The sequence below is a fragment of the Mus pahari genome, chromosome 3, assembly GCF_900095145.1.
Source record: "Mus pahari chromosome 3, PAHARI_EIJ_v1.1, whole genome shotgun sequence".
Taxonomy (NCBI): domain Eukaryota; kingdom Metazoa; phylum Chordata; class Mammalia; order Rodentia; family Muridae; genus Mus; species Mus pahari.
This window is the reverse complement of record NC_034592.1, coordinates 148,342,150-148,364,789: the sequence shown is the minus strand read 5'-3', so window position 1 is coordinate 148,364,789 and position 22,640 is coordinate 148,342,150. Positions and strand designations below refer to the sequence as shown.

At 46.1% G+C, this 22,640-nt stretch overlaps 1 protein-coding gene across 2 annotated transcripts in view; it reads right to left on the bottom strand.

The window, feature by feature from the left end:
• Ncoa3 (nuclear receptor coactivator 3) overlaps positions 1 to 22,640 on the bottom strand; it is a 78,609-nt gene that overhangs the window by 1,285 nt on the left and 54,684 nt on the right. Inside the window, exons 3-22 of one of the 2 annotated variants that reach the window (XM_021193708.2) lie at positions 21,276 to 21,380; positions 20,863 to 21,035; positions 20,324 to 20,424; positions 18,554 to 18,728; positions 17,301 to 17,486; positions 17,092 to 17,184; positions 16,605 to 16,745; positions 16,202 to 16,349; positions 15,519 to 15,895; positions 14,543 to 15,411; positions 12,867 to 12,996; positions 11,963 to 12,160; positions 11,331 to 11,642; positions 10,985 to 11,111; positions 9,892 to 10,063; positions 3,902 to 4,195; positions 2,248 to 2,331; positions 1,412 to 1,631; positions 632 to 806; positions 26 to 167 (exon numbers count right to left, since the gene is read on the bottom strand). In XM_021193708.2, coding sequence (XP_021049367.1) covers positions 26 to 167; positions 632 to 806; positions 1,412 to 1,631; positions 2,248 to 2,331; positions 3,902 to 4,195; positions 9,892 to 10,063; positions 10,985 to 11,111; positions 11,331 to 11,642; positions 11,963 to 12,160; positions 12,867 to 12,996; positions 14,543 to 15,411; positions 15,519 to 15,895; positions 16,202 to 16,349; positions 16,605 to 16,745; positions 17,092 to 17,184; positions 17,301 to 17,486; positions 18,554 to 18,728; positions 20,324 to 20,424; positions 20,863 to 21,035; positions 21,276 to 21,361 — 4,203 coding nt within the window. In that variant the 5' untranslated portion in view covers positions 21,362 to 21,380. The remainder of the gene's footprint in view (positions 1 to 25; positions 168 to 631; positions 807 to 1,411; positions 1,632 to 2,247; positions 2,332 to 3,901; positions 4,196 to 9,891; positions 10,064 to 10,984; positions 11,112 to 11,330; positions 11,643 to 11,962; positions 12,161 to 12,866; positions 12,997 to 14,542; positions 15,412 to 15,518; positions 15,896 to 16,201; positions 16,350 to 16,604; positions 16,746 to 17,091; positions 17,185 to 17,300; positions 17,487 to 18,553; positions 18,729 to 20,323; positions 20,425 to 20,862; positions 21,036 to 21,275; positions 21,381 to 22,640) is intronic. The other variant, XM_029536085.1, reaches the window with a different exon arrangement.

The window sequence follows — 22,640 nt, the reverse complement described above, 5'->3', positions numbered from 1 at the left end:
GAGCTGTAAGAATAGAAGCCCGTACCTGATCAGGGCCCATGGGCATGCCAGACATGGGCATGGGGGTCATGGCCATCTGTCCCAAGTGACCACCGCTGCTGTTCATGTGCACCATGTTATATGCTGCAGGGTTCCCCTGGGGAGCAAACTGCTGCTGGGGGAAAGAGCTACAAAGAAAGGGTAATAGTGTTACTTCCGTGGGGCACACAGACTGTCATAGTTCTGTCAAATATCCCTCTACCTGAGCAGAAAACACAAAGACATCTCTGTTATTGTTGTTTGAGACAGGGTCTCTCTATGTACCTCTGGTTGTGGTCTGGGGCTCCCTATGTAGACCAGGCTGGCCTTGAACTCACAGAGATCCTCCTGCCTCTGCCCCTCAAGTGCTGGGATCAAAGGCGTGCGCCATCACACCCGGCTAGAGAAAAGCTTCTCGACAGTCTGCCTGCCTTCTGTGTTCACACCTGTCAGGGCTCATGCTCAGACATGGCACAATAGAAAGCAACATCAGAACAAGCCATGTGCCTCACTTTCTAAGAGCCAAGCATGTGACCGCTCCATCCAGTAAGTGTGACTAAGAGACGGGTTCCTGGCTCTCCCACTAGGATGTAAGAGTCAGTCACATCCTTACCCATTCCTGGCCAGGTTCCCTGACGACCACCCCTTCATATCTGAGGACTGATACATGGGTGCGGTCTGAGGATGCTGCACCATGGAATTCTGGGAAGGCCCCATTCTTGATGACATCATTGCACTGGGAGGACTAGAGCCTCGACCAAAGGCTGGCTCTGGTGGTTGTCCCATTCCTTGAAGAAATGAACAGAAATCAGTGTTCAAATGTAGCATCCTTGGACTCTCAGCATCCTAGAATCACCAAAGATGGGGAGGAAAGGACAGAAAAGGCTACACACAGATGCTCTGTTGTTCTTGCTTCTCACTAAGATGACAAAGTCATCAATTTAGTAAGAAAAATGCCATCTAGGGCACTGTGGTGGGCAGGACCGCATTCTCTAACAACGTATCTGTACCCCAGAACCTCCCCAAAGGCGGGCCTGAAGCACCGCCTGCCTAGCATAATCACAGTAAGTGCCCAAGTCACCGAGAAAAGGGATGGATAGGATCTGTCCCTCAGGCTAGAGTGCCCAGAGACAACACATGGGACATGAAGGACAGGCAAGAGGAAGGTTTATGTGATTTTTTTTTTTTTTCAAATAAGGGGAGTAGGGGTTTGCAGGGAACTGTGGGAACACACACTCCCTGTTTCTGCAGCACACTCCAGCTCCCTGTGGCTCCACCAGTCAGCTTTCCTGACAAACAAGATGGAGTGAGCAGTACTTTGTTTTCACATGCAATGGACCTAGTAAAGCCTTACTAACCCTACTTCGAGTAGGGCACAAGCTGCCAGGTTTACCGTAATTTGCTGGATATGGAAACTGTTGTGGAGGGGCTTGTGGCATCGCTGAGCCTGCCAAAACCCCGTCCATACTGGGGGAAGCAGTGACGTTGGGAGGTGGGCTGAAGGCCTGAGGCTGGGGCTGTGACATCATCATCGCCATCCTCTGCTGCTGCAGGTGATGGCTCATCAGCTCTCGTTTCTGCTGGGCAGCCATTTGGGCATTAAAGAAAGCCTGCTGGTAGCCAAGAGATACACAATTAACTTCATTTCAGTGTCCCACGATACACGAGCTATGGACAAGAAAGAACACAGAGTGTCTTCTCTGTAACTAAAGGGAAGTATACACAAACAGCTCTTTACACCCGTGGCCTCCAAAGCTGCCCAGCGAGCGCCCTGCCCGTCCAGGTTCAGAGGCATTCCCACATTCCCCAAACACTCGGTGGTCATCTTACAACACAGCAGCTCATCACATAGGGAACCAATCTGGGTGAGTTTAGGGATGGCTTTAATCAAGCAGCCGCTTCTCTCCAGCCCCTCACCACTGACAAAGCAGAGTAAGAGTGAAAGACAAAGCACAGGGGCTGGAGGCGTGGCTCAGTCCCCACACCCACAAGGCTGCTCACAGCCATCTGTAACTCCAGGGCCAGGAGATCGCATGTCCTTTTCTGACCTCCATGATACAGACATTCATGCAGATAGCACACTCATAAACATAAAATAAAAAAAAAAAAATTAAAGACAGTGTGACAACCAATTCTTATGAAAACGTCAGAAATATTTAACAGGCACGGCTAAGGCCAGGCTGGGCGTGGGCCCCGCCTGGACTGGCCCCTCCTCTGCTAGGAACGTACCTGGGGCATCATGGGCCTCATCACAGCAGTGCCAGTGGGGGTCTCCATTTTCATTTCAAGTGCCTGCCGGCCCTGGTTTAAAAACTGAACAGAGCTGGGTCAGTAGGTCAAGTGGAGCCTGTTAGTGAGCCCCAATCAGCTTCACACTACCACCACCCAGTGAGATCTAGGGAGCCACATTAAACTGAATGGTTCATTTCCATCCTGCAGAAGGAAGATGGCTCAACAGATGAAAGCGTGCACAGTTCATCCATGGGACCAGAGTTCCTTTCCCAGGACCTACATGGTGGCTCAGTCACCACTGTCCCAGTTCTAGTGCACCCCACACCTCTGGCCTCTGCAGGCACGTGTGTGTGCAAACACGGACTGCACAAACACTATTAAAAATACAGGAAACCTTAAAAAAAATAAATAAACAGAAAAGAATTTTGAGGCCAGGCAGGACAGAGTTCCAGGATAGCGACATTGGCGACAATTCCATGTCTCGGCATAAGGCTTTTTGGCACAAACAACAACTGTGCAGCTTAAACAACTGCAGCAGGAGCATAATGTCAAGTTTCTCCAGGGACTGTTGTTCAGACAATCAAACAACTACTCTGCCTTGATCAGATACTAGTGAGCATTTACTAGAAAGGAGGAATAAGCTATAAAACAGTGCTATGCGCACAGGCACAGAGCTTCCCCAGTTCTGAACCTGCTGCAGAGGCAGCCATAGCCTGGCTCTGGGCTCTCCTACTCGGGTGACCGTTGGTAACAAGCACCCTGACCAGCACTTACAGCCCGAGCAACCATACAATTACACTTTAAAGCAACTGCAGATTAAGGAAACAATGGGAAGAAAGAAAGTCCTATTTAAAATATTAATTCCTTTAAAATATTTATTCGTATTTTGAGTATGTCTGAATGTGGGTTTGTGCACATGGGTGGAATTTTCCGGGTCAGAAAGAGGAGGTGTGGATCCCCTGGGACTGAGGTTAGGCTGTCAGTTGCCCAAAGTAGGTGCCAGGAACTGACCACGGGTCCTCTGCAAGAGCAACAAGTATTCTTAACCACTGAGCATGCCTGCTGCCCCAAAGTACATCAAGAAGTGGTTTCCATTAAAGTACTGAGTCAACAGGGGTGCTAGCGAATACCTGCAATCCTGGTATGAGAGGTTGAGGCAGAAGGGTTACAAGTTCAAGGCCTGTGGCCTAGACAATCATCAAGATCTTGTCTTTAAAACAAAAAGCTGAGGAAATGCCTTCCAATGGGCCGTCAAGACAAGCTGCTCCTCCAGCTGTCCTGTCCTGTGTAAAACAGCTCACTGTGCGGTCCTAACTGGCCTGGAACTCACTCTGTAGACGAGGCTGGCCCATGAAACTCACAGAGACCTGTGCTGCTTCTGCCTCTCAAGTGCACTAAGCAAGGCTCTAAGAATTCAACCGGCTTGTCTGGAAAGTACACTTACCCACTGAGCCATTTGCCACTGCTAATGTTATAGCAGAGAATATACATATAGAAAGATACTCAAGTTTAATACGCAAGGAACCGTCTGCACAAACAAAATCTACCAGAGAAGTGAAAGCAAAAGGAATTCCTTTAGTTACAGAGTGGAAAACCAGTGGCAAGAGCCATGGAGGACACAGCTTGAGAGCTCCCGACAGCCCGGGCTTACCTGCTGGCCCTGCAGCCTCTGCTGAAGCTGCATTCTCAGCTGCTTCGGGGTGTTTGTCCTTGGTCTCACGAGGCCGGCTCTAGGATGCACGCCTTGCAGAGGAAAGCTGCCTTGTTGGCTAATCTGACCCATCATAGAGTTAAACGACGTTGACTGTCCCTGAAGGTTAAAGCCTCCTTGAAGTGGAGGACCCTGAGCTGGGTACGTCTGTCCATATAGTGCAGCCTTCTGATCCATCATTATTGCTGCCTCTTGGCCTTGGAAAACATCCTGTTTGGACTCCAAAGCTTGTCCCTTAAACATCAAACACAAAGGAATAGTTAGCTACACCTGAGAAAGCCACCAAAAGCAAATGTTGCAAGCAAGGGAAAAAAATGTAAATCAGTACATGTGACCAGTGGTGGCTCAGAAGCCTGAAACCTGAAGCTGCACAGAAACACAAAACACACCACACACCCTCTCTGCAGGATGGAGTCCTTGCATGCACACAGCACTCACACACACCACCTTTTTAGTAGACACTACAAAGTGTCTAATACCTGAAGAGATACTATTGGCTCAAAACCAGAGCTCTATACACTAAGAACCACCTACCTCTCAAACCAATCATAGATAAATGAAAATCACAGTGGGCAGCACACACATTCTCAGGTTGGCATCCTTGGTTCAGTGGAATTTGGGGCTTTGGTGTCTTAAAAGGCTACAACTTGTTTGTGTGTTTGCTTTGTTTTGTTGGGTTCTTTTGTTTGTTTGGAAATAGGGTCTCTCTGTGTAGCCCTATCTGTTATGGAATTAACTCATTTTGTAAACCAGGCTGGCCTCAAACTCTGAGATCCNCCTGCCTCTGCCTCCCAAAAGCTGATATGCCCAGCGTACAACTACACAATTTTTTTCTGGGATACTTTGGAACCAGTTTTTGAACCTATCACCTATCACAACTATGTAGCATCCAACCTTAACCCTTTTCCCCCAAATCTACTCAGTTGTCCTAAATTCTCCCCTTACCCCCGACAAGACTGAGTAAGTTCATATCTAGAAGCATGAATAAAGGATCCTCACACCTTCTCTTATTCCTAGAACTGAGTTTCCTTCTCACTTACAAGGACCTCTGGGAGAGCAGAGGGGGCTCTCCCAGCCTGTGGAAGGGAATAAGTGAAGACACGGTCGTCAGCTGAGAGAGAAGAGCAGACAAAGCCTCCTAAGCAGCAGGCAGTACACGGACATCAGCCACAGATGATCAGAGAGGAGCATCTCTATGGCCATGAACAGCATGGTCACAGATGGAGCCTCCTTACAATGCTACACTGGGGGATAATTCTGACCAAGAGTCCTCTTAATCTTACACAGTTCCTTCTTACTGGCAATGTAAGTAGGCCAAGAAAGCTATGAGTATATGAATATTCTCTATGCTAGGACACACTACAGCAAGAATTCTGTAATGTCCCTTTCTTCTTGCCTTTTTGGGGGGATGAAAAGGAGGGTTAGAGAATTCCGTCCTACCTTCTCAACAATGACGTATGGGGAATCAGAATGGTATGAGTACTTGTAAATGGCCTTAATATACTTCCACTCTGTACTTAACTCAAAGAAGCATCAGCGTGCATCTTGTGTGGTTCAGAACTCATTATCTGTAGAATGGGACAACCAACTCTCAAAAGGATGGGAGAAAATGGTGATTTGGATTAAATGTAGTAATGAATGTAGGTAATTAAGAGTCTCTGGTTTTCAAACATCAAAAGAAAATCAGTGTATTATTTTAATTTTTAGTAGTAAATAACTCTATATAGTGGAACTGACATAAATTATTGGCTGTCCAGGTGGCTCAACAAGTAAAGGTGCCTGCTGCCTGAGTTCGATCCGTGGCTCCCACACAGCGGAATAATAGACCCCTGAAAGTCGTCCTCTGTGTCCACATGCACAGCAGGGCATTTTAAGTGCATGCATACACATGCGCATGCATGAACATGCTTTAGGGCTGGGAAGTGACTCAGTACCACTCAATGCCTCTGCCACAAATGCAGATGGCTGACTCCCAGAGGTTGTCCTCTGAGCTCCATGTCTGCAATGTGCATACAATATGCACAGACACACACAAAATTAAGTGTAATAAAACTTTACAAATCTGTTGTTCTTCCATAATTTGTGAATAGCAAGAGATGGTTTAGGGGGGCTGGTGAGATGGCTCAGTGGGTAAGAGCACCCGACTGCTCTTCTGAAAGTCCAGAGTTCAAATCCCAGCAACCACATGGTGGCTCACAACCATCTGTAACAAGATCTGCTGCCCTCTTCTGGAGTGTCTGAAGACAGCTACAGTGTACTTACATATATAAGAAATAAATTTTATATATATATATATATATATATATATATATATATATATATATATATATATATAATATATATGAATATGAGAGAGAGAGAGAGAGAGAGAGAGAGAGAGAGAGAGAGAGAGAGAGAGAGAGAGAGATGGTTTAGGTAATAAGAGGTCAGCCCCTGCCTTCTTCCAGGCCCCCAGACCAAGAACACAGTGAGCAGCCTGTCCTGCACCTCTGCTCTGCCGCCTATGCTCTCCGCTCAAGCCTTCCCGTGCTTGGCTAAGGGCCGAGTGTGCACTGAAGTCCCTCTCAGGTTTTCCTCCTCTCACAGCATTCCCTGCCTGGGCTCTCTCAGACACAAAGGATAACTAGCTATCAAATTATGCTTTCTACCCCAAACATTTCTGAACTCACTTGGCTTATGCAAATGAATCTGGGTGTCCCCAGCACTCAAACTTAAGTCTGCAGAGTAGATAGAGATCACGGATTTACAATTCTCCCACTTCCCCACTAGAAAGAAAAGCAACTTTCCCTCCAATCTCCCCAGGACTCCTTCCTCCCACCACCTCACTATCTTTCTGTTCAAGGCACACTCCCAGGACCTTTCCCGTGACTCTCATGGACCCTTGCAGTGACGGTCATCTGTGCTTCTACTATCTTACCATTCCAACCCTGCTCACATCAGACACAATTTCTTTGATAAAGCAGTTATATGTTACGTTGAACACGGACACTGTATGTGTGGGACTGTGAAAGGCAGCCTGTTTTGATTGACGAGGCTTGCTCCGGTGACCCAGTAGAAAACTCTACAAGGGAGGGAATGGTGAGCCACGTTCCCAGAGATGGGTGCCTGATACCACAGAGCCCCCAGCTCCATAATTCTGTGATGATCAGTCACGCAGACAAAGCCCCAAGCTCCTGGCATTCTAGCTAGACTCTACCTCAGAGTTACCTGACAATAGCCAGGTATGCTCCTCCCCACCCCACCCCCCCACAGCTACCCTGCAACTACAAGATCACCCAGCCCACTATAAAAGGGGTTGATTGGCCCCTCCTCGCTCTTACTCACATCTCTAGCTCTTCTTTTCCCCCTCCCTTTCCCCCTTCTCTCCACATAGCTATGGCCAGCCTCTCTGTCTTGTTTTTCAAGACAGGGTTTCTCTGTATATCCCTGGCTGTCCTGGAACTCACTTTGTAGACCAAGCTGGACTCGAACTCAGAAATCCGCCTGCCTCTGCCTCCCGAGTGCTGGGATTAAAGGCGTGCGCCACCACGCCTGGTTTCTTTCTTTTACCTTCTCTCTTTCTGTCTTTCTATAAGAAAGCTATAAAACCATAGACCATCTCTGCTCATCAAGGCCCACCATACTTGAATGGTGGGATAGGCTTTCCCCTAAAGACCTGCGTCTAACCTCCCTCCAGAAGGCCTTCCTGTGCTCCAGCCATGGACCAGACCAAGGTCTCTTGCCCGCGTGGGAACCACCCAGTGCCCGCTCTCTCCCTGCCCATTCCTCCCTTCGGCCCCGAAGCTGGCCGAGCCACCCACGGGACACCCCCCCCACTTTGTTCTCAGCTCTTCTGAGGTGTCCAGAGGCATTTGGGAGACTGAGAACCTGTTATCTCTGGCCTCCATGAGACCTCAGACTACCCCTTTTCCAAATCTGCTGCAGGCTGGGGTCCATGGCTTCCCACAGCCAGACACCCACCTGGGACCGCATGGAAAGCACGCAGCAGTCCTCCGCATCTGCCCACCCAGAGCACCAGGACGCTGGCGGGACGCGGGCTCTCTCTCTCTCCGCATCTGAGTGTTACACTGCAGATGGCTAGCCTGGCAGTATCAACCCGAAAGGACTCGATATGAGCTCTGCACCTCCATGAAATCAGACAGCTCAGCCTGAACCGCCATGCCAGATAAGCCTGAACTCACTCACATACCAAGAAAATCAAAACCCATTAGAAAACTATAAAGCACAGATGCGTGGCCAGCAAACAGGACAAGATAAGCAACCTTGCAAGGAAGTACAGTGGGAGCCTATTAGTAAATATCTTTTTAAATAAACATGCTCTGTTATTTGTGTGGTCATCTGCCACACAATGGTGCTGAGAGAGGAAAAACTGAAACTACTCATCTAGAAAAACAGCAAATGCCATTTTCCTTTCTGTGACAAGGTCCTGATGTGATAGACCAGTTACAAGGTCAAAATAAGTTCATTTCTGTTTTCTGTAAAACTTTGGTTTAACCATGTCTTGACCCATTTTCTGGAATTTGACATGTTCCACACCCTATCCCCTAACCTTGGCCCTAATAAGATGCTCTGCCAAATAATTTCGAATGTTCTGCCAAGTTCCTACAGAATGAAACCCTTGAAAACCCCCTAGACTTGAAGTTTTGAGGCTCTCTCATAAACCCCACCTTCTCCTATGTCCAATGCTGTTTTCTCAAACCCTGCTTCAGAGAAATAGCAGTGTCTGGAAGAAAACAGAGCTTGCTTAATTTGACCAAAGATTCTGAGTAATGGTCCTTACTCTCATTTGGTCTACAGAGTTCCAAGATAGCCAGGAGGAAACACAGAGAAATCCTGTCTTTCTTGAAAAACAAAATAAACTTGTGAAAAAGTGTATTTTCATGAGATGAGTATACAAAGAGGCAAGAGATGACAACGATCTAATTTGCCACTGTAAATGTTGTTTACCCATGGCCTGCCTCACCAGCACACCAGGCACACCTAATAGGCTAGCTACAGACTGAAGAAAAAGTTATAAAAGTAAGCAGCATTTGGTGGGGCTAAGAGAGGGCTCTTTTTATTTTTTTAAAGACTTATTTATTTCATGTATGACTACAATTAAAGCTGTCTTCAGACACCAGAAGTGGGCATCAGATCCCATTGTAATAGTTGTGAGCCACCATGTGATTGCTGGAAATTGAACTCATCAGGACCTCTGAAAGAGCAGTCAGTGCTCTTAGCTACTGAGTCATCTCTCTAGCCTAAGAGAGGGCTCTTGACGAGGACCCTGTTCCAGCTCCAGAACCCACATTTTAGCTCAGAACCATCTTTAAATCCAGCCCCAAGTGAGCTAATACCCTCTTCTAACATCTGCAGGTACCAAGCATACACATGCTGTGTGTGTGTGTGTGTGTGTGTGTGTGTGTGTGTGTGTGTATGCGCACGTGCATGCATGCGTGTGTATATGTGTGTATGTATGCACATAAGCAAAATACATACATAATAAAGTCAAATTAATAAATGTAATTTTTTTTAATTAGGTAATTATCATTAGGGCTGGAGATGTGGATGCTAGGGTCTGTTCCTAGAACTCATATGGTAGCTCTCAGCCATCTGTAACATCAGTCCCAAAGAATCCAAAACTCTTCTGGCCTCTGTGGGCACCAAAACGCACATAGTGCACAGATGCACCAGATGTACATACAAATATCCATTATCATGAAATACTTTTTAAAAACAAAGTTAAACTTAAAAAATTTAAGTAAGCAGCATTCTTAAAACTAGTGTTTTCATTAGATGTTTTCTTTGGCTGTAGTAAAACAAGGGACAAATACACTTTCTCACAGGTGGCACAAAGGTACACAGTTTAATTTTAAGCTGTGTTTGTCTCCATGAATATGCAGACATGCTCACTGCCACGCACTTCGGCTCCCACCCTGACCGCAGCTCACCTGATTCACAAGCTCAGGGATTCCCAAGGCCCTGTCGATCTCCTCCAGACCCGTGGCATCTGTGTTGCTCAGGAGTGTGTGCAGCTGGTCCAGCAGAGCTCTCTCATCACTCTGACCCTCTGCATTAGAGGGCGGCCCAAGGAGATCATCCAGAGAGTTTCTAAGAAGAGGCCTAGAGAGAGACACGAGTCAGCTCCAATTCCGCTTGGTTAGAGTTGGTGAGGACCTAGGTTCTGCACCCAGGACCACCAAAAAAACAAAACAAACAAACAAACAAACAAACAAAAAAAACAGTGCTCTTCTGATGGTGGTGTTCTCGTTTAGGCTTTTAACTTTTCTGAGAGTCTAGCCTCAAATTCACACCCAGCAATCTCTCCTATTTAGTGGTAAATGCTGACAGTAATACAATGCCCACACTGACACTCACTGAAGTATGCACTATGAGATGTATGTGTTTCCGCTGACCTCTGTCCTCTGCATAAACACAGAATTTTTAAAAAGAAGACATGGGCAGGGACATTTCTCAGTGGTAGTTTATTAAACAAATTAAAGCTAAAATGTAGAATGAACTCCCAGTCTTTTTCTTTCGTTTAAAAAAAAGTAAAAAGATAGTACAACAGTTCACTCCCATCCGTACTGCTGAAATGTTGTAGATGATTTTAGAAAATAATTATCCATAGAGATGGCTCAGCAGATGTGAGTTCAGCAAGCACAAGGTCCAACATGCACTCCAGTCGGGGACCTGGCACCCCCTTCTGGCCTCCATAGACACTGCACATGTGATGCACAGTCATACATGAAGTCAAACACTCAAACACATTTTTAATTTTTTTTTCCCAGAAAAACTGAGGCACAGTATCTGAATAGCACTTATAAAGAACATGTCTTTCCCAACTGCTACTAATGCATGGGAGATTACTGCTAGGAGGCCTTTTGGAAGTCTTGAAGGCTGGTCATAGTTCTGCCTCCTTCCCGCCTCCAGCACCAGCAGACAGCACAGTCAACAATAACGTCTCCATCCTCTCCCGGGGTTGCTCCTGCCCACACTCTTAAATCCAATGCAAGCATTCCCACATCCCAAAATAAAACCTACCTATTTTGAGACCCGTGAGGACCTTGTTCCATAGACAGCATGCCCTCTGGCCAGGAACCTGGTTGGTTAGACGGCACTGCTGGGCTATAGGGATTGACCCCCATTCCCATGGGAATCTCACCAGTCCCTGGGGGAGCAAATCAAAATTATGAGCCAGGTGGTGGCACACATCTTTAATCCCAACACTCACAAGGCAGAGCTGGCAGATTTCTGAGTTCTCAAGGCCAGCCTGGTCTACAGAGTGAATTCCAGGTCAACCAGTGCTACACAGAAAAACTCTGTGTTCAATCCTGCCCCTATGCCCAAATAAGGAATTTTCATTTTTTTATTGAAAGGGACAGCTTACTCATCTGAAGCATCTGTTGCTGCTGCTGCTGCTGTTGCTGCTGCTGCTGCTGCTGCTGCTGCTGTTGTTGTTGTTGCTGCTGCTGCTGCTGCTGCAACGTTAGTCTTGCGCCTGGCAGTCGATTAGAACGAAGTGGCAAGGTAGGCACAGAGCCACCCATGGCAGGTCTGGGTAAAGCGGCACTGTAATCTGCTCCAGTCCTTCCCAGGGGACTTGACGCCAGAGGTTCCATTCTGCTGGCCCTTGAGTTAGCTAAGCCCCAGTCTCCTGAGGAAGAAGTCGGATTCACAGGAACGTTTCTGTTTGGTCCACCTAAAATAGGTAGGGCTCATCAGGTCTGACCCAACACAAAAACCTTTCTTGCACTGGGAGAACTATTATTTACTATGGTAGCTGGGGCTGTCAACCTGAGAGTAGGGCTGGCCAACTACAAAGACAGTATCTAGAAGCCTCTACTCCCACACATTTGTTACAGGTTAGAAAGGTGGTCTGAACCAATGGGATATTTAAAAGACACCACGGTTCCATGGAAGGAACCATATATTAACAATATAGTAACAATACATTAAAATATTAAGGTTGTGACTTGAGTTCAATGTTTAAGGAAATGACCACACTTAGACATGACCTACCCATATTGGCACCATAATTCTCCTGACTATCCATCATTCTTGGATTCCCAGCCAGTATGGGCTGTCTTGATAGCCCAGGGAAAGAAGCACTGACATTCTTCACTGGTGGACCCGAGCCAAGAGACACGGGGCTATCTAGAGACACTGCTCGGTTGTATGGAGGACGAACAGACTGCACAGGCTGTGGACTTCGCAGACCTGTTGAAAACACAGAAGCTTGCCACATTAGTGTCCCTCGCTGACTCACTATTTAAATAATCAAGTGCAAGAAACAAACACTAAGTAAGCCCCCACAAAACCTTTCTCATAAAACCAAACACTACCATTTTCTTTCACAAAATAAATATTTATGTCAAAAAGAAAAGAAAAAAAAAAAACAGTACAAACAATAATCTGTATGTTGGCCAAAGTGCCAGCCAGCATTCAGCTGTAGCTGAATATGGCCATGTGCAATGTTTACCTCAGAATGCCAAGGCACAGGCTGAGCACTGTAGGCCATGTTTAACAAGCACGAGACTCTGAATGTAACTGCCCAACAACACAAAGGAAAGAGGAAGATGGAGACAGAAAGAGGACAAATGTTTTAAATGTTTAGGGATGTTTCCATGCACTTATGAAGTAGATTCTCTACTTATAATTTTACAATAAAAATAAAAAGTTAAGCTGCCTTCCAATCAAATAAGTGTAAAGTTTCTTCCCAACCTCTTTGACTAATCTGACCAGTCAGTTTAGGAAACAGTAAAACTGAAGATAATGAGACCCTGTTGCAAAAAAATGAAGGGAGGGAAGGAGGGAGGGGTGCGTCTGCATCCCAGAATTGGGACGTCTCTGAGCAACCTAGGCTCCTCACAAAGCCCCAACCAACCTCACCCTTCAGAAAAGAAAAACTCTGGTTTCCCCTTACCCAGAGAAGTTGGTCCTGCAAACATCTGCTGTTTGGCCCCTGGGTGACTGCCATTTGTAGGATTGTTGTAGAAGTCGGAGCTAGTCAAATCTCCAAGAATGGCATCTAGATTATCCAGGTCTCCCGGTACCTGAAAACGAAGCTTTTAAATTATTCTGTATGTAACACCGGATGCAGCTATCAAGGCATCAGCAAATATATAAATAAATAAGAACCACCAAGCAGGAACCAACAACAGTGATGCTGGTTGTGGTGGTGCGCACATCGAATCCCAGCAAGCTGAGTTCCGGGACAGCCAGAGACAGACAGTGAGACTCTCCCTTTCCAAAAAAAAAACCAGATCAACAACAAAGCAAGCAAACAAACAAAAACAAAAATAAGGGGTTGGGGATTTAGCTCAGTGGTAGAGAAATTGCCTAGCAAGCAAGCGCAAGGCCCTGAGTTCTGTCCTCAGCTCTGGACAGACACACACACACACACACACACACACAACCAGCAGCAACCTCCAAGCCATTACCAGAGATAACAATGCCCAGGACAGAGGCTGCTGTCCTGGGAGGGCCACACCATACACACACACACACACACACACACACACACACACACACACACACACACCCGCCATCACCAAGGTTAGCCATTGCAATAAATGCCTGGGCTCTGCTGGCCCACACTGCCCTGCCACTATTTCCCAGTACAGGTGGCTAGGGAGGATTCATCCTTAGCTGGCAGAAACCTCCATCTATAAGTAACTTTTCTGAAAATGTAGTGGTAAGTGGTGTTTAACAAGGCACTCACAGGCACACAGCGAGGGGGCCCTGCTCGGCTATGGTGAAGGGAGGTCTGTGCCCTATCCTATGAAACACTAGTCTGTCTTTCTTGTTCTCCCTAGAAGTGCTTACCAGGGTTAATAAGATGCATTTGTACAACATGTTCATATGCATGAACTAATATTCTCTCTCTCTCTCTCTCTCTCTCTCTCTCTCTCTCTCAGTTTTTCGAGACAGGGTTTCTCTGTGTAGCTCTGGCTGTCTTGGAACTCACTCTGTAGACCAGGCTGGCCTCGAACTCAGAAATCTGCCTGCCTCTGCCTCCCAAGTGCTGGGAGGCGTGCACCAACACTGCCCGGAGAACTCTCACTCTTGAGGGGGGAAAATGATGCTGATAAATTCAAACTTTTCCCAGTAACACCTACCACGTTCTTAACAACCTAAACTGCTTATTCCAACATAGCCACTTCCATGAAAATACTTCTAACTGGCGACTAAAAACTTATTTATTATAGGGCCAGTAGAATGGCTCCGCATGTAAAGATGTTTGCGGAGCAAACATGACACCTAAAGTTCAACCTTCAGTCCCACAATGGAAGGCATGCACACACCACCCCCTCACACACACAAACTCTCTTTGTCTCTGTATGTCTCTGTCTCTGTCTCTGTCTCTCTCTCTCTCTCTCACACACACACACACACACACACACACACACACTCAAAACTATACACAGTAATCATATAATTAATGAAACCCTCAAGGTTATCCTTCAATTAAAAACTAACAATCTATAATGTTATAAACAATTGGAATGTATAACAATTTATAATGTTATACACTACAAACACAATGTTTATAACACAGAAATGAACAAACAAATGATGGGCTGGAACAGAGTACCTTACCTCCTCACTCGTCTCTGTCTTAATTTTGGGGTCTTTCTCTTGGCCGGAGCTGGGATTGGTGGAGCAGCTGCATTGACTCAGTTTACTGTCCCCACCGTCCGCCTGGGGCTGCAGCTCTTTGGCAAGCACATCACTGGGGTCATCCCTGTCCAGCAGGTATCTGAGAAGGGCATTATTCTCCTTCTTCTTAGGACTCAGCTGCTCCTGCCTGACGGTCCCTTCCCCACAGGAAGCAGTGCTGCTAGTGTCCTTCCCAGTGGCCTCTGCAGTGATCTTGGCGACCTCCGCTGGAGAGTTGCCATTCTGCAGCAACTTATGCAAAATCCGGTGTTTCTCTTGCAACAGAGACCCATGCACATTGGAGGTGGAAGACACTGTCCCTGATGTTGAGGAGGACACTCCAGAGGGGCTGGTGACACTAACGGAAGAGTCTTTGCAGTTTGGATCCAGGGGAGAGTTGGTCAAGGAGGAATGGCCTCTGTCGTCAGAGGAGCATGTGAGTAGCTGCAGCAGTTTCTTGTGGCCTTTGCTTTCAAGGGGTCCCCTGGGCGTCTCTGACACCTCCCCACTGCTCTCCTTGCTTTCTTTGTCGCTGGGGTGATCTCTGCTGTTTGACTGACACACCGAACTCTCCACTGGGTTCTGTTCACAGTATAAGCCTAGGGGGCTCTTAGAGTCCTGACCGCTCACTTTACTTGGTTGACTTATATTCATATTGGGAGAGTTATCCAGTTTGGGGCCTGGTGAGGACAGAGTAGATAAAAGAGAGGTCCCCACGCCTTCACTGATGGCTTGCAAGGCACTGAGGGAACTGCTGGAAAAGCTGTGGCTCCCTGTGTTGCCGGAAGGTCCCATGGGAGAATGTGCACCTGCATATGGAGAAAGGTTGAGAGAGACTGTCAGACACAGCCTCTTTTCCTATCACAAAAGACAGTGGTGAGGAAAGAAAGGAGAAGCAAAACTCAACTGTGAATACCTGCAGCAGGGGAGAACTGGTGAGAGGCCATCTTTGGGCTCCCACGATTCCGGGGAGAAATCATGATGTTCTGCTGGTTGGGGCCGAGACCAGGACTGCCGTGTGGGGGACTGCTCATGCTGAGCCCATAGCTGTTGTTCTGATAGGAAGATGGCGACTGTAGGCTTTGTCCTGGCGTCAGTGAGGCTACGCTACTAGAAGCCCCGTACCTAGCTCCACCCATCTGCCCTGTGTTGCTGGGGTCTGCCATGCCATAGGTCCGGCTGCCCATCATCTGTACATTCTGATTCGGAGACATGTTCACGCCACACCCTGCTGCAGGAGGTCGGATGCCTTGTCCTGCGGGATTTGGGTTTGGTCTGTATCCGTTCTGTTCTCTGCAAACAAACACATGCAAGTTTTACTTTAAAAGTCAGCAAGGGAAGGAAGAGGGCAGGAAGGAGCTACCCAGGACTAGGCGCCACTCCAGGACCAAGTGGGAAACCTGATTTAGGGGCTACACCAAGCCAACCCTATAAGCTAGAAAAGCAAGGCAGAGTATTGCTGGGTTGGCTTGGTGTAGCCCCTAAATTGGGTTTTCCACTTGGTACCTAAATTCACTTCACAAAATCCAACAGCTTCCCTGACTTTTCTCCCTGCAAATCAATAATAGCAAAGCATCGTGGGGACAAGGGTGTCATCACCTCTGAAGAAAGTGGGTCGAGACGAAGCCGTGACGATCATTCGTTACAGGATTGCGGAAGAGTTTGCTTTTTGTCTGCGCACTCACAATAGTTCCATCGGCCAAGGAGAAACGATACACGGGGGTCTCTGCGTGGCCGTGAACATAAGCTACGGAGGGAAAAGCATACTGTCACTAGCATCTGAGACTAGATCTATGCAGACAGAAACAGACGAGGAGGAATCCTGCTTGGAGTACAAAATTGTGTTAAATGACGTGGACATACACAAAAGTATAGAACAGCTATGCTCAGAAACCATTCCCTCTCCCACAACCACCAAAGAGCAGGACAGGGGGCTGACCACACAGTGAGTGCTTTACAGCATCATCAGAATCAGCACCAAGATCAACTCCAAATGCCTCACCTTCTTGATAGTGACGCTTCTGAGACCATGACTGCCCATCATTCAGACTGAAGAACCTCTGGATACATCTTCGGATTGTGTCTTCAAAGCCAGGCCTCATGGAAGATCTAAGTGAGTTTGTATCTATATTGACAACCTTTCCTATTAAAGAGAAAAACAGAAGATTCTAACCCTGCCCGGAAGAGCCTACTGCTGCTTAACTGACTCACATTTGCAAATGACATAAAGGACGGGCACACAGGAGGAGACCTAGGTGGCAAGGCACACGCGTGTAAGGCTGGGCTGAGAAATGGAGCTCAGCATGGAAGGTGCTTGCTAAGGACCTCTGTTCCATGCTTGGAGGCCCAGGTGGAAGAAGAGTGACTCTGTCACAAGTGCACACTTGTGAACTCACAGAACCAGCAGTGCACACACTCATGCACACGCAGAACAAGAGGAATAAGAAGAACACTTTATAACAGTTTCCAAGTGAAGAAAGTGGTCTCACCAGAAAGGTCATGTCTGGTAATAAAGCTCTCAGGACTGGATGGGAATGGCGCAGTCACGCGGCGAGCCACGCAGATCATACAGCACTGCAAGTCTACAACAAAAGGTCACCAGGTCAGATATACAGTGGCTTTAGCTGTGACTAATGGGCGACCAGGGATACAATATCAGTAAGAAAGGTTAGGATCAGCACAGTGGACCGACTCTCACCTTCCCCTTCTTCCAGCATAGCGCGAGGCTGAGACAGGGCAAAGCACTGCATTGTTTCATATCTCTGGCGTGTTTCGGGACTGGCATTCACGTCTTCCAAAATGTCATGTGTTTTCATCAACATACGACAATTAAATGTATGGCTTTTTTGTCTCTGGTTCTCATTAGTCCAAGAAACTCCATTAACTTTGAAAAAAAATTAAAATTTGAAAACAGATTGAAATTATTCTTTATAAACCAAGTAAAACTCTGTCAAAACAAACTATCAAGCGTTCAAGCTAACATTGGGCTTTGCTCTTTGCAGAGGACCTGGGTTTAGCTCCCAGACCCCACATGGTGGTACAGTCCTCCACAACTCCAGTTCCACGGAATCTAATGTACTCGGCTGACCTTGGGCACATACATGCATACAAGCAAAATATTCATCATATATACATAATTTTTAAAAATTCAAACTAGGGGCTGGAAGGGTGGCTCATTGGTTAAGAGCACTTAGTTGGCTTTTCCCAAGCACCAGAGTCAGGCAGCTCATAAGCACCTTCAAATCCTGCTCCAGATAATGTCCTCTTCGGGCCCCCAAGACACTGCAGTAACACACGGCGTACATTCACATTCATACATACATGTAAGGGTACATACATGTACATATATATGTAAAATCTTTAAGAACTCATGCTATGAAGTGAGTGTGCCAGGTCAAGCTGCTGGCCCAGCTACTACAGGGGCTGAAAGAGAGGACCATGGCGCACCCTGGCAATACGTGAGACCTGACCTAGAAACAGAAGAGCAGAGTCCAGCTATTTCTTCTTGCTGTAAAACTCCCATGTGGTGACACCTAACATTTCAGAATGACAGTATCTGAGTAAGTTAGTTCAGCCTCATCACAAGTCCCACTGAATATTTAGGGAACCATGGAAAACTTTGAGTCCACTGAGGCCAAACGGAAAATGTTGCCGGCAATCACTTATTAAGTCTCATTTTCTGGCTTCCTAGAAAGCACATCCAATCTCTTAAGAAATAACTAAGAAAAATTAAATATATTTAGAAAACATATTTATATGCAAGCGTGTAGTCAGGCATGGCAGCACATGCCTATAATCCCAGCAATGTGAGACAACAAGACAAAAATAGATGATCACAGACTCAAAGCTAGCATGGACCAAACAGTAGGTAGGACCACAGATTCAAAGCTAGCCTGAACCACACAGTAGGACTCTGTCTTCCTCTCAAACCAAACACAAAGAAGAGCCTACCTGTGGATTTCGGTAAGTGTTTAAGGAAATCCTTCCGGTCTTGCTCATGTAAGATGCTGTAGACACTTGTGTTAACCAGGTCCTCCTGCTTGTACTGCAGATACTGTGTGACATTTTCTGACACAAATACAATGTTTCCATCTCGATTCACCACAAACAGGAAACCATCCAGTGCCTACAGTGGAATGTGTTAATAATATTATGAAAATCATAACCCCATAAAAGCATTAAACCCCCTCCCCCCACTTTTGCCAGGGTTTGGGTTAGGGTTCAGGTTAGGGTTATACTTGCAAAACAGAGCATTTAAAGGGTCAATAGTATTAAAGAGGACCCTATCCAATACAACTGGTATCCTTATAAGGACAGATTAAAAATACACAGGGGAGGCATGCTCACGGAAAAGGCCTTATTAAGACACATAGCGAGCCAAGGAGAGAGGACTCAGGAGAAAGCAACCTTGCCAACACCCTCATCTTGGGCTCCAGTCTTCAAAACTGAAGAAATAAGCTTCTGCTGTCCAAGTCATCTACTCTGTGACATTGTCACTGCAGCCTTAGCAGAGGAAGACTACAGCCTTGTTTGTAAAGAAAATTTGAGAGGAGCAGGGAGTGGGGGTGGAAGTGGGGGACACTAGCCCAACATTTAGAGTTAACTGTTCTGTTAACATTAGCATATTTCAGGGCATACAAAATTTTTTAAAAAGAGGCAAGTAGGGAATGACATATTATACACCTTTAACCCCAACATTTAGGAAGTGGAGGCAGGAATTGAGATCACCCTGATCAATACTGCAAGTTGAAAGACAGCTTGGGCTAACATTACAATGTCTCAAAACAAAACAAACAAACAAACAAAAAAAGCATGTATGTTTTGGGACCTTGTCTCCAAAAAAAAAAAAGAAAGAAAGAAAGAAAAAGAAAAAGTAAAAGGAAAAGAAAAGAAAAGAGAAAAAAAAAGCATTCTTAGCGCTCCCCAATTTTCCACCTGATCTCAAGTTAAGCTATAGGAATAACTATCTGTTCCTGAACAAGAGTTTAAAATGATGAACACAAAGTAGTTGAAATGACTCACTGAAAGAAAGACCAGTTGTCAAGTAAACTTGCTGAAGCGCTCTCCGGCCTGAAGTAGACACTGCGCCATGGTTAATCAGCTCTTCTCAAGGCAATTACTTTAAAAACATGCACATGTTTAATGTTTGAAATTGCCTCACAAGCTGGAGTGTAGCTCTATCACAGAGCACATGCCTAGCATGCATGAGGCCCTGGCCTTCCCTCCCCAGCACCATAAATAAATTCTCCAAGAATTCAGAGCTGAGGGCAAAGGATGTCACTCCGTGGTAACATGCTTGCCTACAATGGTCACCTAGTATGTGTGAGGCCCTGGGTTTAATTTCAAGCACAGCAAAGAAAAAAGTACAACTGCAGTGTACTATGCGAGCATTCATGGGAAAAGTCATAGAAGGGTCGGCACTAAAATCCACTAAGTAGCACTGCTACGCGTTACTGACCTGTGAAATTCTGAGCTGCTCTATCTCAAAGAGCGTCTTTGCTTTTATGTACATGTGTTGTGTTTTCATGTTGTATACAGTGCATATACAGTATTATATATAGTGTCAGGAGGGTATTTTATGATTGCTGTAATACTGAGCTCTGCTCCACAGGGGTAGAAACTATTTCCTCATTTCCAATCTCCCCCACCCCCACATACATAAATCAGAGTAAAACAACCAAAGCATGACATGCTTTGGGCAGCTACAATCCTCACACCTACCTGCAGTAAAAGCGGTCCTAAAGAGTCTTTATCAATGACTCCCTGTCCTGTAGAAGACACATCAGCTTTTTGAACATCATCATCACTGGAAATAGTTTTTCCTGAAGACACAGAAGGAAGCATCATGTTGAGCAGCACTACCTCAGCCCTTACACACACACACACACACACACACACACACACACACACACACACGAGACAGACAGACAGACAGTATGTACATATACAAGCAGAACACTCGCTAGCTGCTAAGAGAATGCCTCAAGGTTTCCCAGGAAGGTAGAAGACACCCCACTGGCTCCCTTTCTGCTCACCCTTAGGCCCCAGCTTCCCTCCCACCAGCATTCCATATTCTGAAGAACATCGGTCTTCTGCCAATTCTGTTAATTGTTTCTTAAAAGGAAGAGCTGGTCAACTCATGGGACTTTGGTAAAGTCTTCCTTAACACAAATGAATAATCTCCTTGATCCAGAATGGGGGAGGGGGGTTCATACATATTAGAAGTCCAACACTTGGGTGTTTTTCTGACTCTGTGTTACCTTGTTCTTTTATTTGCCGTATCTGTCTCACTGTCTCCTTTAGGATGGCACATTTATCTGGCTTGACGTTGAAGTTGTCGATGTCGCTGAGATTTGCAGAGATGAGCTCGGCCAGCTCCTCTATGTACTTGCTCTCCTGCTCCCGTCGCCACTTCTCACCACTGTAGACAAGCCTGGAAGGCAGAGAAAAGCCACAACTCACACCTCTCAGGAAAGCTTGAAGCAGAATCCGCTCCATATTATGCATTAGTTTTGTGTAAAATAAACTAAACTTAGCCAACAAGAACCATCAAAGTGGTGGCACAAAGCATACACTGAAGAAATTCCTGCAGCCTCGCTCAGGAATTGATTAGCCCCTGGCCTTGAGAAACATCAACCCGGGTCCCCCGTCTGGAAATGGAGACATCACCCACCCTTGTCCTGGGGCATCACAAGGCAGTTTGCGCTTCCGAGACTCAGTGGCCAGTGGATCCAAGGAGCTTTCACCTAGTCCACTCATCCTGATCACAGATCAGCAGCTGCAGAAGAAGAGGTGACAAAATTAAAGCACTCAAACAGGCATTTTCTATGATGATGTCACATGGTGGGACGGCTGTATCCTGTGATGCTGGGGTGTTTGTGTTATGAATGAGTGTGTTTGCACAAGCTCAGGGCTCAGGTGCTTTGTTCTTACGCTGGGCATGGTGGTACAAGCCTCTAACCCCAGCACTCAGAAGACTAAGTCAGGAACATTAAGGATTCTGGTTAAGCCTGGTCTACACAGCAAGTTCCAGGCCAATCTGGGCCCAGTGACAACTTACATTTCACAAAATAAATTATGTTTAATAAAAGACTATAGCACTTCAATCTTGAAACAATTCTGAATTTTATTCATACCCAGGTAATAAAAGCTTACCCAGTGATTTGGTAAGAACACTTCAAGTAATAAGCCCAGACTAGGCTATAAGATTGATTTTGATTTTCTGTGTATGAGTGAGTGTTTGCGTGTGTGTGTGTGTGTGTGTGTGTGTGTGTGTGTGTATAGCATATGTATGCAGTGTTCCCACAAGCCACAAAAGGCTGTCAAACCCCTGGTGCTGGAGTTAAGAGGCAGTTATGATCTACCATGTGGGCATGCTGGGAACAGAACTCATCCTCCAGTCCCAGGCTCTTTTCCTAGGTAGCACTTCTGTCCACTGGATCAAAGTCCAAGTTAGCCTAGGCTATATCAACTTGACTGCAAAACTACCCTACGTTCTTCTTAAAGCATAGGTGCAAAGCCAGATACACACTATAGCACAGGTGCAGTCGTCACACCGCAGCCACACCACAGCCATTATTTACATACTTACTGTTGGAAAAATAATGCATCTTGGTTAAGTTTCAAACACTAAGACGATAAATACAAGGAATTTCTTTTTGAGCTTATAATGTAAGGGTTCTATTAAGCCTCATTTACTAAGGCTTCCATGTGTGGTTAGCTCTTGCTCCAACATGACAATCACTGGTCTAAAGAATCCAATGCTGCATCAGTATTTCATCAGTATTTCAGCCCGCCAGCCTGCAGGTGTGCCACTAGGTGGCACAATTCTACCACAAAGGCCAGTTTAAAAATAAGAATTAAAAAAAAAAAAAAAAAAAAACCACATGATCAAACTTAAAATATGTAGGTCATGTTTGTTTTGAGACAGGGCCTCATTGCCGAGACTGGCCTGGAACCCATAGTTGTAGTGGCCCTGAGCACCAATCCTCCTACCTCTGCTTCATACTGGGTGACAAGCATTTGCCGTCCTATCTGT